Genomic DNA, 14893 nt, shown 5'->3' with positions numbered 1-14893 from the left:
CACTGACTTTTAATGGTAGACAATTTATTCATATAAGATTACGAGATGTAAGACAAATAAAGTATGCATGTTTGACTTCCTGGCTCTGACAAGAACCTAGGAGCACATCTTTGACCAAGGCAGGCCACAAATTAAGCATGGTCTGTTCAAGTATGTTTCTTAGGAGTATGTGAAATGTTCCCCACCACCACCACCACCACCACCATCAATGTGTTAAAAACTATTTTTTAGTTTGTTTTATTACTGGAATTATTCTAACCCCTTAAATATTTTTCTAATAAACTCTCAGATACTTTCCATATATTTGACTTGGCACTTGACACTATTTCAGAAGGGCTAGCATTTAAACAAATATTTAAACAAGTAAGTCAAAAAATATTCCTACTTCTTTTGGAAACCTTTTGAGAGTCTGGATATTTCTGATATTATCAGAACATTTGAAAAATGTTTCCTAATCTAAAGAGTCATTCAGACTTGGTTATTTTTACACCACTTTATGAAAATTTTCTCTAGGTGTATATTTTAATCCTTCCACCAACCCCCCCCCCCCCCACACACAAAGACAAGTGTGTTAAAGATATATACTGTCAAAATATACTGTCTACTTCGGCTCTGTGGTCATATCACTCCAAATGGAATGTCTGACTGAATCAAAGTCAGGTTGGAAGAGTCCTAGGCTAGTGCCCAACCTAGTGTACCTGCTCCAGGGCCCCAACTGCAAAGTTTTAACTGAATTGTTAACATTTAACATGGTGAATTATGTTTGTTTTCCTTTTTAAATGGGGGATAGAAAAGGGCTGGGTCGGGGCCAGCGAGGTGGCGCTAGAGGTAAGGTGTCTGCCTTGCAAGCACTAGCCAAGGAAGGACCCGGTTCAATCCCTGGCATCCCATATGGTCCCCCAAGCCAGGGGCAATTTCTGAGCGCTTAGCCAGGAGTAAGAACCCCTGAGCATCAAACGGGTGTGGTCCGAAAAACCAAAAAAAAAAAAAAAAAAAAAAAAAAGGGCTGGGTCACACCCACTGGCTATTACTTACTCCTATATTCAGGAGTGACCCCTGGTCAGCAGGATCCTGTGTGGTGCTGGGGATTTGAATGAGAGTTGGCTGGATGAAATTTAAATGCCTTAACCCCTGTACTAATAATTTCTGGGCCTGGTATTTTTGAAATTTATTTGATTAAACAATATCAATTTTATTTAGAATTCTCTTAGTAACTTAAGATATAAAATATAGGGGCCGGGCGGTGGCGCTAGAGGTAAGGTGCCTGCCTTGCCTGCGATAGCCTTGGACGGACCGTGGTTCAATCCCCCGGCATCCCATATGGTCCCCCAAGCCAGGAGCAACTTCTGAGCGCATAGGCAGGAGTAACCCCTGAGCGTCACCGGGTGTGGCCCAAAAACCAAAAAAAAAAAAAAAAAAAGATATAAAATATATAGTATATATTTACCTTCATGCAATTCTTTCCTCAATTTCTCAGCATCTTCCTGTAAAACTGATTTTTGAGTATTCAAAACTGCTACATACATCTCTAGATCAGTTCTACAAGATTTTTCAGCTTCTAGATAATGATTCAGTTCTTTAACCTGAAACAAGATATAATTCCACTGAATAAATATGTTCATATTTATATATTTATAATGAAATTTAACTCACAACTTCCATTATAAAACACGTTACATGCAAATAACATGAGTAACACTAGAATAATATAGTTTAGTAATGTCAATAAGTTGACATTTACACAACATTTTTGCAACCTGCTTTTCAAAAGTGTAAATCCAACCTGCATTTCCAGAGCAATACTTAAGATTAGCTTATGTATTTCATTCCCAGTAAATTCATACTGCCCCCCCCTTTTGGTTTTTGGGCCACACCCAGTGGCACTCAGGGTTTCTCCTGGCTATGCACTCAAAATCGTTCCTGGCTTGGGGGACCATATGGGATGCCAAGGGATCAAACCACGGTCCGTCCTAGGCTAGCGCTAGCAAGGCAGACACCTTACAACTAGTGCCACTGCTCCGGCCCTCAATACTGCCTTTTTATCAAAAGTTACTACTTTTTGAATTTAGTAAAGGTAAAATGATGGAGTGGGGTTGGGGAGTAATAGCATAGTAGTAAGGCATTTGTCTAGCATGTGGCCTTCCCAGGTTCAACTCACAGCATCCCATATAATCCCCTGAGCCTGCCAGGGATAATTTCTAAACAAACAACCAGGAGTAATCTGAGTGCCCCCAAATAGCCCCAAAACAAAACAAAACAAAAAAAAGGTAAAATGTCAGACCATATCCTTAATTTCTGATAAGGTATAATCTTTTCTCATTCATGACTATTCTAGATTACCTCAGTTGTAAATTGTTTCTTCATACAACTTTTCTATTAAACCATTTGTCACAGACTTCATTTTAGTATTAATTTTGGTGGGGCAGGAGTGATAGCATAGTGGTAGTGCATTTGCCTTGCATGCTGCCAATCCAGGACGGACCCAGGTTCAATACCCAGCATCTGATATGGTCCCTGAGCCTGTCAGGAGCGATTTCTGAGCACAGAGCCAGGGGTAACCACAGAGCACAGCTGGGTGTGGTCCAAAAACTGAAAACAAAACAAAACAAAAAACCCCAAAAAACTTAAAAAAATATTTTGAATGAATCCAGAGCAATAATGTAGTGAGTATGAGTTGAATTGTATGAGATTGACCCAGCTTCAATCCTGGGCAACCCAAATGACCCTAAACCCACCAGGAGTGATCCCTGTGCACAGCTGTGTGAGGTCCAAAAACAAAGCAAAAAATAAATAAACTTAATTTTGGATACTTTTCAAATATTTATGAATAATAATATATTCAGAACACTCTATAGTTTCTCTTTTCATCTACTTATTTTGTTTTTCTACAGTATTTAGGAATGCTCATGGGTTACTCCCAGACTTTGCTCAAGAGTTGCTTTTGCCTTTGCTTGGGGGACCATAATGAACCACAGATAGTGAGTCTAGCCTTTTACTCTAAAAACAAACACTTAGCCCATTGGGCTATCTTTCTAGTCTTATTTTAGTTAAGAAAGTTTTATGTTTTATTTTATTGATTCCGAGCAAATAGATAATAATGCTTCATAACCTTTGAGGCCTCCAATTCTTTAATCTTGTCTTCAGCCTCTGTTAACTTATCTTTCAAAGCTGCAATTTCCTTTTCCATGGGCATCACAACAGATCGAAGTTTTTCAGCATCCTCTTGAGCCTAAGGTTAAAAAAAGAATTAAATGTTGCAACTTTCTGACCTACAGCTTTTTTTTCTTTAATATAATTTTTGAAACAATTGTGATTTACAAAGTTCTTCATAGCTGGATTTCAGTGTCAACCTCCCTCCACCAATGTTCTCAGAATGCACCCTTTACCACTACCCTCTGTCTCCTGGCCCATTTAAAGTTTAGATTGTTATGGTTTGAATCTCTTGATTCTATTGCTGTTGACTTTGGCTTGGATATTTAGTTCAGTCCTTTTTTATCTTCACCAAATGTACTTGAGACCACTTAGCCCCTGGCCCCATCCTTTCTCTCCCCATCTTAATTTTATAGAAAAATGCAGAAATATGAGGTAAAACAAAGCAATTTGTGCCTACAAAGCTCTAACACGCACACTAATTAAAGTCAACACAGCAAAAACTTTGCAATCACAAAATTGTACCTTGTCTAACTTTTGTCTATTTGTTTTGTTTTGGGGTCACACCCAGTGATGCTCAGGACTTACTGCTAGCGTCAGGGACAATATTGAATGTCCAGGATCAAAGCCCACGTCAATCAGCCTACAAGATAAGCATCCTGATGTGGGACAACCTCTGGCCACAGAATCATGTCTAACTTTCAATGCTGTGCTACTGGCCAGGGATGTAGCCTGGCAATACAGCGCATGCCTTTATTCTTATAAAGTCCTGATATGGTAGGATTTCATATATAATACTTTACCTACCCTACCACCTTTCAGCAACACCTCCTCCTCCTGGATGAACACTTTCTCCTCTGCTAATGATACTGTCCCCTCCTTGTCCTATTCCCTGGCCCACAAAGTGGCATGTTTCCTACTATCAGTTCGCATGTTCTTTGTTTCTATTGTCTTACAGTATTCATTAGCCTACTAGCATGTTTCTTTACAAATCATATTTAGATTCTTTTTTTTTGGGGGGGGGTGTCACACCTGGCTGCACTCAAGGGTTACTCCTGGCTCTGTGCTCAGAAATCGCTCCTGGCAGGCTCAGGGGATCATATGGGATGCTGGGATTCAAACCACCATTTTACTGCATGCAAGGCAAATGCCCTACCTCCATGTTATCTCTCTGGCCCCATATTTAGATCTTTTTAAATTAATTTTCATTGAGCCACCATTAGAAACAGTTACAAAGTTCATCAGTCATACAATATTCAATACACATCCCTCCACCAGAGCACATTTTCCACCATCAATGACCCCATTTCCTTGCTGCCCTCAACCCAATCCTCTCCCCTGCTTCCCTCTTTAAATTATTTTCTTGTCCCAGCCCTGCCCTTTTTTCTCCTTTTAGACACTGTGAATTGCAATATTGTTACTGAAGGGGTATCATGCATATCACTTTATCTTCTTTTTGTCCTGAGTGATTATTTCCAACTATCATTATCATAGTACCTTCTCTACCCTAACTGTACTCCCCTGCTAGTTGTGGCCAGTTTCTTATTATGAACTGGTCCTCCTGGCCCTCGATTTTTAAGGTCCCACAAATTATTTGATTTTATGTCTATCCTTCTCCCTTTGACTGATTTATCTCAGCATAATCAACTCCATATCCATCCATATATACTAAACAAATTTCCTAATAGCTGCATAGTATTCCATTGTGTAGATGTACCATGTTACTTGTTCATTCATCTATCTCGGACATTTGGACAAGAACTGGATGCTGAAAGGAGGTCAAGTAATACCCCTTCAGTAACAATATTGTAAACCAGCATCTAAAAAATAAAAGAAGACTGAAAGAGAGAGAAAGAGAAAGAAAAATGTCTGCTACAGATGCAGGCAGTAGGGAGAACAAGAAGCAAACTGAAGATGTTGATGGCAGAAAATGTACACTGGTGAAGGGATGGATATCAGATGCTGAAACAATCATGAACAACTTTGTATTTAACTCTATCTCAGGGTGACTCAATTAAAATTTTATTTTAAAAAGTCAAGATCTGAGTTAAGATGTAAAAAATAATTTTTTTTTTTTTTGGTTTTTGGGCCACACCTGGCAGTGCTCAGGGGTTACTCCAGGCTTGCTCAGGGGACCATATGGGATGCTGGTATTTGAACCACCGTCCTTCTGCATTTAAGGCAAATGCCTTACCGCTGTGCTATCTCTCCAGCCCCAATTTTTTTTAAGCTTTAAAAACAAATAACTCCACTCAACATAGTCAAAGCATTTACCTCAATTTCATACCAAGTATCATATGAAATGGTGGAAAACTGAAAGCCTTCCCTCTAAGATCAGGCACCAGACAAGGTTGTCTACTCTCACCACTACTACTCAATATAGTACTGGATATTCTTGCAGGGTAATTAGGCAAGGAAGAAATATTAAGGGCATCCAAATAGGAAAGGAAGAAGCCAAGCTCTCATTGTTTGCAAATGACATGAATTTTTTTGAAGTAAACATTCACTTTCCAACCTAATTATTTTATCTTATTTAGTCATGTAAAATTATAGTTACTCACTATTAGGTTTCATATATACAATGTTTAAACACCAATCCCTTCACATACGTCTAACTTTCTTCCGCCAATATTTCTTTTCCTCCACCATTTGCTTCCCACTTACCATCTGTTTCTAAAAGGAAGTTTAAATTTTTATTAAATGTAGTTTTTGCATTGACTAACAGTACTGTTACTGATAAGGCTACATACACAACACTTTACCACCTTCCAGTATCACATCCTTCTCCTTGCTGAATGTTTCACTCCACCATAGACATTGCCCCCCCTTCCTGTCCTATCCCCCAGCCCCTTCAAGTGGCATGTTTCCTACTGAATACCAGTTTTCCTGTTCTGTGTTTCATTGTTCTTGAAATATTCCATTATATTTATTTGTATCCTGCATTGAGAAAGATCGTTCTGAGTCTATGTCTAAAGAGAAAGAAAAAAATTTAATTCCACCGGCACAGGACAGCTGCATACAAGGCAAATCCCTGTTTTTTATATGCTATTGCACCTACCTGTGTCAATGGAATCTCATATGGTCCCTTGAGCATCACCAGGAATAATCTAAGTGTAATAATAAGCTAAGTGTAGAGCCAGGAGAAATCCCTAAGCATCGCTGGGTATGGATGAAAAAAAAACAAAACAAAACAAAAAACTACATACAAATTTACATACAAAGAAGCATCAGATTTACAACAGCTTTATCACAAGCAACTCTCAAGGCCCAAAAGCAGTGATGAAATAGTGACAAAACTAAACAAAATAAATGGCTAAGAATACTTTACCCAGCCAGATTTTTTTTCTTTTTCTTTTTTTTTCGTGTTTGGGCCATACCGGCAGTGCTCAGGGTAACATTATTCCTGGCTCTCAGGACAACAACTCAGGAATCACTCCTGGTGGGCTCAAGGGACCATATGGGATACCCGAAATCAAACCCGGGTTGGCCTCATGCAAGCAAAATGCCCTCCCCACTGTGCTATTGCTCCAGCCCCTAAGCCAGACTTCCATTCAGTTTTGAAGAAAGGATATACAGTTTCACAGATAAACAACATCTCAGAAAGTTTACAGTTTCTAAACCAACTAAAAGAAGAGCTGAAGGAAAGGCAGACCCAACAAATACACCAAACTCCTACAAAAAAATGACACTAAATTCCATGACAATCATCTCTTCCAATGTCAATGAACTAAATGCCATTAAGTTAAGAGACACAGAGTGGAGCCGGAGAGATAGCGTGGAGGTAAAAAGCGTTTGCCTTGCATGCAGAAGGTTGGTGGTTCGAATCCAGCATCCCATATGGTCCTCCCGAGCCTGCCAGGAGCGATTTCTGAGCACTGCTAGATGTGACCCAAAAACCAAAAACCAAAAAAAAAAAAAGGACACAGAGTGGCAAAATGGATCAGAAAACCGAATCCAACATTTTGCTGCCTGCAAAAACATATCTGAATAGTCAGAGCAAACAAAGACTCAACACAAAAGATAGGAGGATAATCACTCAAGCAAGCAATTCCCTTAAAAAGGGAGGGATGGCCATACTAATATCAGATAACACAGTCTAGGCTAAAAAAAAGGTTATAAGAGATGAACATTTCCTACTAATCAAGGGATATGTATACCAAGAAGAAATCACACTTCTAAACATATATGTACCCAATCATGGGCCAGCAAAATACTTTAAAAAACTGCTGATAAACTTGAAGAAAGACATCAATAGCAACAACACAATAATAGTGGGAGACATCGATACCACCTTGTCACCCCTTGATAGGTCAACCAGGCTAAAATTTAACATATACTGGCTCTAAAACACGAAACAGTTTAAAAACACTGAAAAAAAATATATAGAGAGAGAGAGGCCTTCATCCCCAGAAAACTAGGTTCACATTCTTCTCCAATGCACACGGGACATTCTTCAAGACAGACCGCATGTTGGGCAACAAAACATACCTCCACAAAATCAAGAGTATAGAAATTGTTTCTATTATCTTCTGATATAACAATGTGTAGCAGGAAGCTATATAATAGAAAAATCAGCAGTAGAGAAACTCCAAACCTTTAGGGGGTCAAGGAATCTGAGAGAAGTACAGATAGTAAACTGAAGAGCTCTTAATGCAGATTATCAGAATGCTGATTCCACCCAGGGAATATCCTGAGGGCAGGAGCCCTGTGTACAGTTTCCTATTTGTCATCCTTCCCTGAAGGAAGACAACCTTTAGAGATTATACCTTAACTCTCCTCATTTCTGACATTCCTTTATGAAATTATAAACCCCCTTAGGTTTAGTTAGCATTAATTGAGAATGCTTGTTATCTACCCTTCTTTCTATGACTGATTATTGCTGAATAATAAATATCCAATAGAGGAGGCAGTTGGGGCTCTCTGTCCATGAGTCAACCCCCTAACCCCCTATGTTTTCTTAATTTCATGGAGACTCTACTTCAGACCTATTCATATGGAGCTGGACTCCAGCAGTGATGCACTGAAAATAGTGGTGAATTACAGACATGGAGAAATAACTTTAAAACCTGGAAATTAAACAGCTCTAGAAACCTGGAAATTAAACACTGAATAACCAGTGGGTCAGAGTGGAAATCAAAAGATTCCTGGAAACAAGCGAATATGAAGACACAAATTATCAGAATCTGTGGGACACAGTAAAAGCTGCATTGAAAGGAAAATTTATAGCTTTACCAGTATTTCATCAGAAAGGAAGAGGCCTATATGAATAACTTAATGGCACAGTTGAGGAAATTTGAAAAAGAGCAACAAAATGAGCCAAAAGTACGTAGGCAGAAGGAAATAATAAAACTTAGAGCAGAAGGGGCTGGAGCTGTGGCACAAGCAGTAAGATGTCTGCTTTGCACATGCTAGCCTAGAACGAACCGAGGTTCAATCCCCCGCCATCTCATATGGTCCCCTAAGTCAGTAGCAATTTTTGAGCGCATAGCCAGGAGTAACCGCTGAGTGTCACCAGGTATGGCCCCAAATCCCCCCAAAATAATAATAAATTAAAAGTAACTATCAGAGAAATGAAAATTAAAACAAGAATGTATCACCTCAGGGGCTGGAGCAGTGGCACAAGTGGTAGGGTGTCTGCCTTGCACATGCTAATCTATGACAGACTGGTTGGATCTGCTGGCGTCCCATATGGTCCCACAAGCCAGGAGCAATTTCTGAGCGCATAGCCAGGAGTAACCCCTGAGTATCATTGAGTGTGGCCCAAAAACCAAAAAAAAAAAAAAAATAAAAGAATGTATCACCTCATGCTAGTGAGAATGGCTCCATAAAAAGAACAAAACAACCAGTGCTGACATAGACTTGGAGTAAAAGATACCATCATTCACTGCTGGTAGGAATGCTGACTGGTTCAAATCTTTTGGGAAAATAATATGGACACCTCGAAACAATAAGAATTGAGGAAAAAAAAAAAGAATAAAAAAAGGGGGCCGGTGAGGTGGCGCTAGAGGTAAGGTGTCTGCCTTGTAAGCACTAGCCAAGGAAAGGACCAAGGTTCGATCCCCCGGCGTCCCATATGGTCCCCCCAAGCCAGGGGCAATTTCTGAGCGCGTAGCCAGGAGTAACCCCTGAGCATCAAACGGCCCAAAAAACAAAAAACGAAAAACAAAAAGAATTGAGTATATCTCCTAGGAATATACCCTAGGAACACAAAAGCACAATACAAAAATGCCTTCCTCACACCTATATTCACTGAAGCACTAGCCAGACTCTGGAAATAACCAAGATGTCCTTCAACAGATGAATGACTAAAGAAACTGTGTTACAGAGCCGAAGAGATAGCACAGCAATAGGCGTTTGCATTTCCTATTCAGAGAGAAAAAAATTGCACTTCTATGTTTATTGCAGCACTATTCACAATAGCCAAAATCTGGATATATTAGAACAGATTGCTGCATAAAGAAATTGTGGCATATGGGGTCAGAGCTATAGCACAGCAGGTAGGGCATTTGCCTTGTATGCAGCTGACCTGGGTTCGATTCCTGGCATCCCATATGGCCCCTGAATATGTCAGGAGTAATTTCTACAGAACCAGAAGTATCCCCTGAGTGCTGCTACATGGTGAGGGAGCGAGGGAGGGAAGAAGGGAAGGAGGAAAGAAGGGAGGGGGAGGGCGGGAGGGAAGGAGGAAGGGAGGGAGGGAGAGAGGGAGGGAGGGAGAGAGGGAGGGAGGAAGGAAGGAAGGAAGGAAGGAAGGAAGGAAGGAAGGAAGGAAGGAAGGAAGGAAGGAAGGAAGGAAGGAAGGAAGGAAGGAAGGAAGGAAGGAAGGAAGGAAGGAAGGGAGGGAGGAAGGGAGGAAGTGAAGAGAGGGAAGGAAGGGAGGAAGTGAAGGGAGGGAAGGAGGGACGGATATATACACAATGAAATATACTACTCAACTATAATAAAAATCATGAAATTTATTGCTATACTGATTGATCTGGAATCATGTTGAGTGAAGTAAGGCAGAGGAAGAGGAACAGATACAGAATGATCTCTCGGTTATATAAATACAAGAGTGGAATAACAAACAGCTGAAGATAACAGAGCCAAACTGTACAATTAGGGATAAATCATGGTAGAGGGCATGGTGTGAAAATATTCTATGTATGAAATCCTATCAAAGTATTATAAATCAGTACCAAAAAATATAATAAATAAATGAACATATCTATGTATATAAGTAGGTGCTATAGAAAAAATATGAATGATTAATAAAGATAGAAGAGGATAGGCAATCAAAGTATTAAATATTGTCATCAGTGCAGACCTCAGGTAATAATAATATCTGAACAAAGATTTGGAAGAAATAAGTGTTAGCCATACTTCCATCTGGAAGAAGAGCATCATTTTATCTGGTACAGTATTTCAGCCTGTATTTTATCTGGTACAGTACAGTATTTCAGCCTGTGTTTAAATAATTTCTTTATTAGGAAACAAAAATATATTAGGCCAGAGAGACAGCACAGTGGTAGAGTGTTTGCCTTGCACACAGCCAACCCAGGACAGACAGTGGTTCAAATCCCAGCATCCCATATGGTCCCCCAAGCCTGCCAGGAGTGGTTTCTGCACAGAGACCAGGAGTAATCCGAGTGCCTCCTGGTGTGGCCCAAAAACAAACACACACACACACACACAATCCGAGTGCCTCCTGGTGTGGCCCAAAAACAAACAAACAAACACACACACACACACACACACACACACACACACAATCCGAGTGCCTCCTGGTGTGGCCCAAAAACAAACACACACACACACACACACACACACACACACACACACAAAAGGGGAAAAAACAGAAAAAGGAAACAAAATATAACTTGTGACCTTCAGAAATATTAAAAATATCTTGCATTTGGTTCAACTATTCCTACAAATAAAATATTCCTTCATACCTTTTTCATCTCATTTTCTAAGTTTTCCTCCTCTTGACCTTCAGACAGCCTTCTCCTCAAATCAGCTATTTCCCTTTCTGCAGATTCTCGATATTGTGCCCACTGTGTTCGCTCCTGCTCCAGTCTAAGGTGAAACTGATGCTCATAGTCCCGAACTGTTTCTACAAAACACAACCCAATATGTCATGTTTAAATTCTTAAAGAAAATGTCAGCACACTAAAATGTAAAAAGTACTAAGAGGTCAAACCTAATTTCTAGATATGTTACCATTCATTGGGGGAAAAGATTAATATTTCCTTTTTTATTATGTGTAGAAACTTTGCAAAGAGCTTTAAATCACAGCCTCATCCTCACAATAAACTTATGTCACATAATATTTTACAAATTAGTAAAGATGAAATATCCTGGCCATATTTGATAACCAAAAAGCAGAACTAGATTTCCAACTCTAAAACCTATGTTCTTTGGCACTATGCTGTAGCTTCTAAGACAATACAACTTGACGGTCCAGTTCAACTATCCAGAAAAGAAAAGGATTTTTTAAAATATCTTACTATAACACAATACTCTAAATTGAGACAAATTCTATAACATCTTTATGAATCATATATGACTTTATCTTAATATAATCTTAAACATCACGTAATAAATACTGTTGGCTATACATTATTTGTATATCTTTTCTTCATACTAATAAGACCTTAATTGTTAATTAAATAATTATATTTTTGTTTCTTTTGTAGTTATGTGAATTAATGCATTCCAATAAAGTGGGAGCTCTATGATTGATATTTCTTTTTTTTTTTTTTTTTTTTTTTGTTTTTTGGGCCACACCCTGTGACGCTCAGGGGTTACTCCTGGCTATGCGCTCAGAAGTTGCTCCTGGCTTCTTGGGGGACCATATGGGACGCCGGGGGATCGAACCGCGGTCCGTCCTAGGCTAGCGTAGGCAAGGCAGGCACCTTACCTCCAGCGCCACCGCCCGGCCCCTGATTGATATTTCTTAAAAAATTTTCTTTTCTAACATATATATTGGTTTTTGGGTCACACCCAGTGACGCTCAGGGGTTACTCCTGGCTATGTGCTTAGAAATCACTCCTGGCTCAGGGAACCACAATGGGACGCTGAGGATCGATCCTAAGTCGTCCTGGGTCAGCTGCGTGCAAGGAAAATGCCCTACTGCTGTGCTATATTTCCGGCCCCTTTTCTAAGGTATATTAAAGGAGAAGCAATAATTTTTTTTCAATCACGGAACAATATGAAGTTGAAAACTAACATGAAACAGGAGGATAAAAGGAGCCTTGGATACTGGCGACATTATGAAACTGTTATAGCCATCAATAGACTATCTACTACTGGCTTTCCAGTTCTATGAGAAAAATGAAAAGCTGGGTAAGTTAGTTAGTCAGGATTATTTTATGAGGGGGCTTAAGAGACAGTACAGAGGCCACAACCTTTCACACCATCAACTCAGATTCCAGCCTCATCTGGGCTTTTTCAGAGCACCACAGGAGTGATACCTGAGTATAGAGCCCAGAGTAAGTCCTGCACCACCAATTGTGGCCCCAAATCAAAACAAAAAAGAAATGGGGTAGTCATTTTGTTGACTCCTTACAAAGGACACTAAGGCAATGACACACAATTGCAAAGATTGCCTACACTGACCCCCCCCCAAAGTCATCATTTTTTCACATTTTTGATACTAACAAAATAATTCCAAAATGTCCTGAATAAATTGATTCAGGAGTCAACTTATTAAATTATCATCTTCTCAGAAAAGTAATTAAGCAGTAGTACCACCAACAACAAAATAACTACTTTAGACAAAAGAACACAAGCCAGCAGTCCATAATGCCTATTTGTAGCACACAGATCTTTCTGCCTTATTGAATGCAGTAAGGATTTCTGATAGAAATGTGATGTTTTTTCCCTGAAAAATATAAAAGATATGAGGCTGAAATAAATAGTACAGCAGATAGAGCATTAGCCTCGTATACAGAGGACTCCGTTTCAATTCCTGGCACCAAATATGGTCGTTGAGTCCACCAGAAATGATCGCTGAGCACAGAGCAAGGAGCAAACCTTGAACACCTTTTGGTGTAGCCCCCAAAAAGCGAAAGAGAGCAATACAGGACTAGAAGGGAAATAATTAGTTGGAACAAATAAGTGTTAATAGTAACCTGACAATTTCTTTACACAGAAAAATTCTCCAGTTCAGCACAATCCCTGTACCCACACATTTTATTATTTGGTATTTAAAACACTGATAAGAAAATACACTTCAAAGCATGGTTTTAAAATGTATGACTACAATTCTTTTTTTGTTTTGTTTTGTTTTGTTTTGTTTTTGAGGCCACACCCATTTGATGTTCAGGGGTTACTCCTGGCTACGCTCTCAGAAATTGCCCTGGCTTGGGGGGACCATATGGGACACCGGGGGATCGAACCGGGGTCCTTCCTTGGCTAGCACTTGCAAGGCAGACACCTTACCTCTAGCGCCACCTCACCGGCCCCTACAATTCTTGTTTAATGTATCATTATTTAACTATTTAACTAACAGTATTACCATCATATTTCTGCATTATTAAATTTGTTACTACAGATTATGAAGCCCATGTATAGACTCATTGGCTTCACTTCTATTTTGAAATGATAAAATATATAATTTTAAGATAATATAAGAGAAATGATAACAGAGTATACTTTTTTTTTTTACCTTTCATAACAGCCTGAAGTGAAGCAACTTCTTCTCGCCACTGTCTTTTCACTTCATCTATTGCTTCTTGTTTGGTATTCTCAGAAACTGTGGCAATGGCCTTAATATTCTCCATCTCTGCTTGGGCTTCCCATAGCTGTGTCCGTAGATGCCCTAAATCATCTTGTGCAGCTTGTAACACTGCATTTTGTCTCTTCAAATCCTCTGAGGGAAAAAAAAAAAAAACAACTTTATATTAACAAGTGTTTTGTTTTTAAACAGACTGCCATCTTTTTTTTTTTTTTTTTGGTTTTTGGGCCACACCCGGCGGTGCTCAGGGGTTACTCCTGGCTGTCTGCTCAGAAATAGCTCCTGGCAGGCACGGGGTACCATATGGGACACCGGGATTCGAACCAACCACCTTTGGTCCTGGATCGGCTGCTTGCAAGGCAAACGCTGCTGTGCTATCTCTCCGGGCCCACAGACTGCCATCTTAATGAGAAAAAATGCACTAAATTTATAATGTTACTGTTCTATTTTCTTTACACCTAGCAACACTCAGGAATTATACCCAGGGAATAGGATTTGGGAGTTGTTTCTAGTCCTTTAAGTTATCTCTCTGGTCCATAATGCTAACATTCTAGTGAAGAAAGTAACAATAAATATTTTGGGGTATTCTTTTAATCAAAGAATCTTAACTTACAAGTTACTGATAGTTGAATTTTAGGCATATAATATTTTAACATGAATCCTACCACCAGTGTCAGCCTCCCTCCATTAGTGTTTACATAAAAAAATAAAATAAAATTTATGAAAGTAGGACTGGCTATTACAAATCTATTATCTTACTATACAGTAATAGTTTAAAACTAAACTTAGGCTTTCACTCTCTAGTGAAATATGCTTGATCTAATTACTTAACCTTTCTGGCTTTAGTTTCCAGATCTAAAAAACAGATGAGGGGCCGGAGCGACAGCACAGTGGTAGGACGTTTGCCTTGCACGTGGCTGACCCATGATGGACTTCAGTTCGATCCTTAGCATCCCATATGTTCCCCCAAGCCAGGAGCAATTTCTGAGCACATAGCCAGAAATAACCCGAGTGTCACCAGTG

General features: G+C 39.5%; 1 protein-coding gene across 1 annotated transcript in view; it reads right to left on the bottom strand.

Annotated features, from left to right (window-relative positions):
* The window catches only part of RABEP1 (rabaptin, RAB GTPase binding effector protein 1), a 111343-nt gene that overhangs the window by 52173 nt on the left and 44277 nt on the right, over nt 1-14893 (bottom strand). The window contains exons 3-6 of the mRNA XM_049774319.1: nt 13802-14005; nt 11085-11245; nt 3110-3229; nt 1448-1583 (exon numbers count right to left, since the gene is read on the bottom strand). Coding sequence (XP_049630276.1) covers nt 1448-1583; nt 3110-3229; nt 11085-11245; nt 13802-14005 — 621 coding nt within the window. The remainder of the gene's footprint in view (nt 1-1447; nt 1584-3109; nt 3230-11084; nt 11246-13801; nt 14006-14893) is intronic.

This window comes from Suncus etruscus, chromosome 1 (genome assembly GCF_024139225.1).
Source record: "Suncus etruscus isolate mSunEtr1 chromosome 1, mSunEtr1.pri.cur, whole genome shotgun sequence".
Lineage (NCBI taxonomy): Eukaryota > Metazoa > Chordata > Mammalia > Eulipotyphla > Soricidae > Suncus > Suncus etruscus.
Note: the sequence above shows the minus strand (reverse complement) of the source record. Positions and strands in the feature narration are given on the sequence as shown.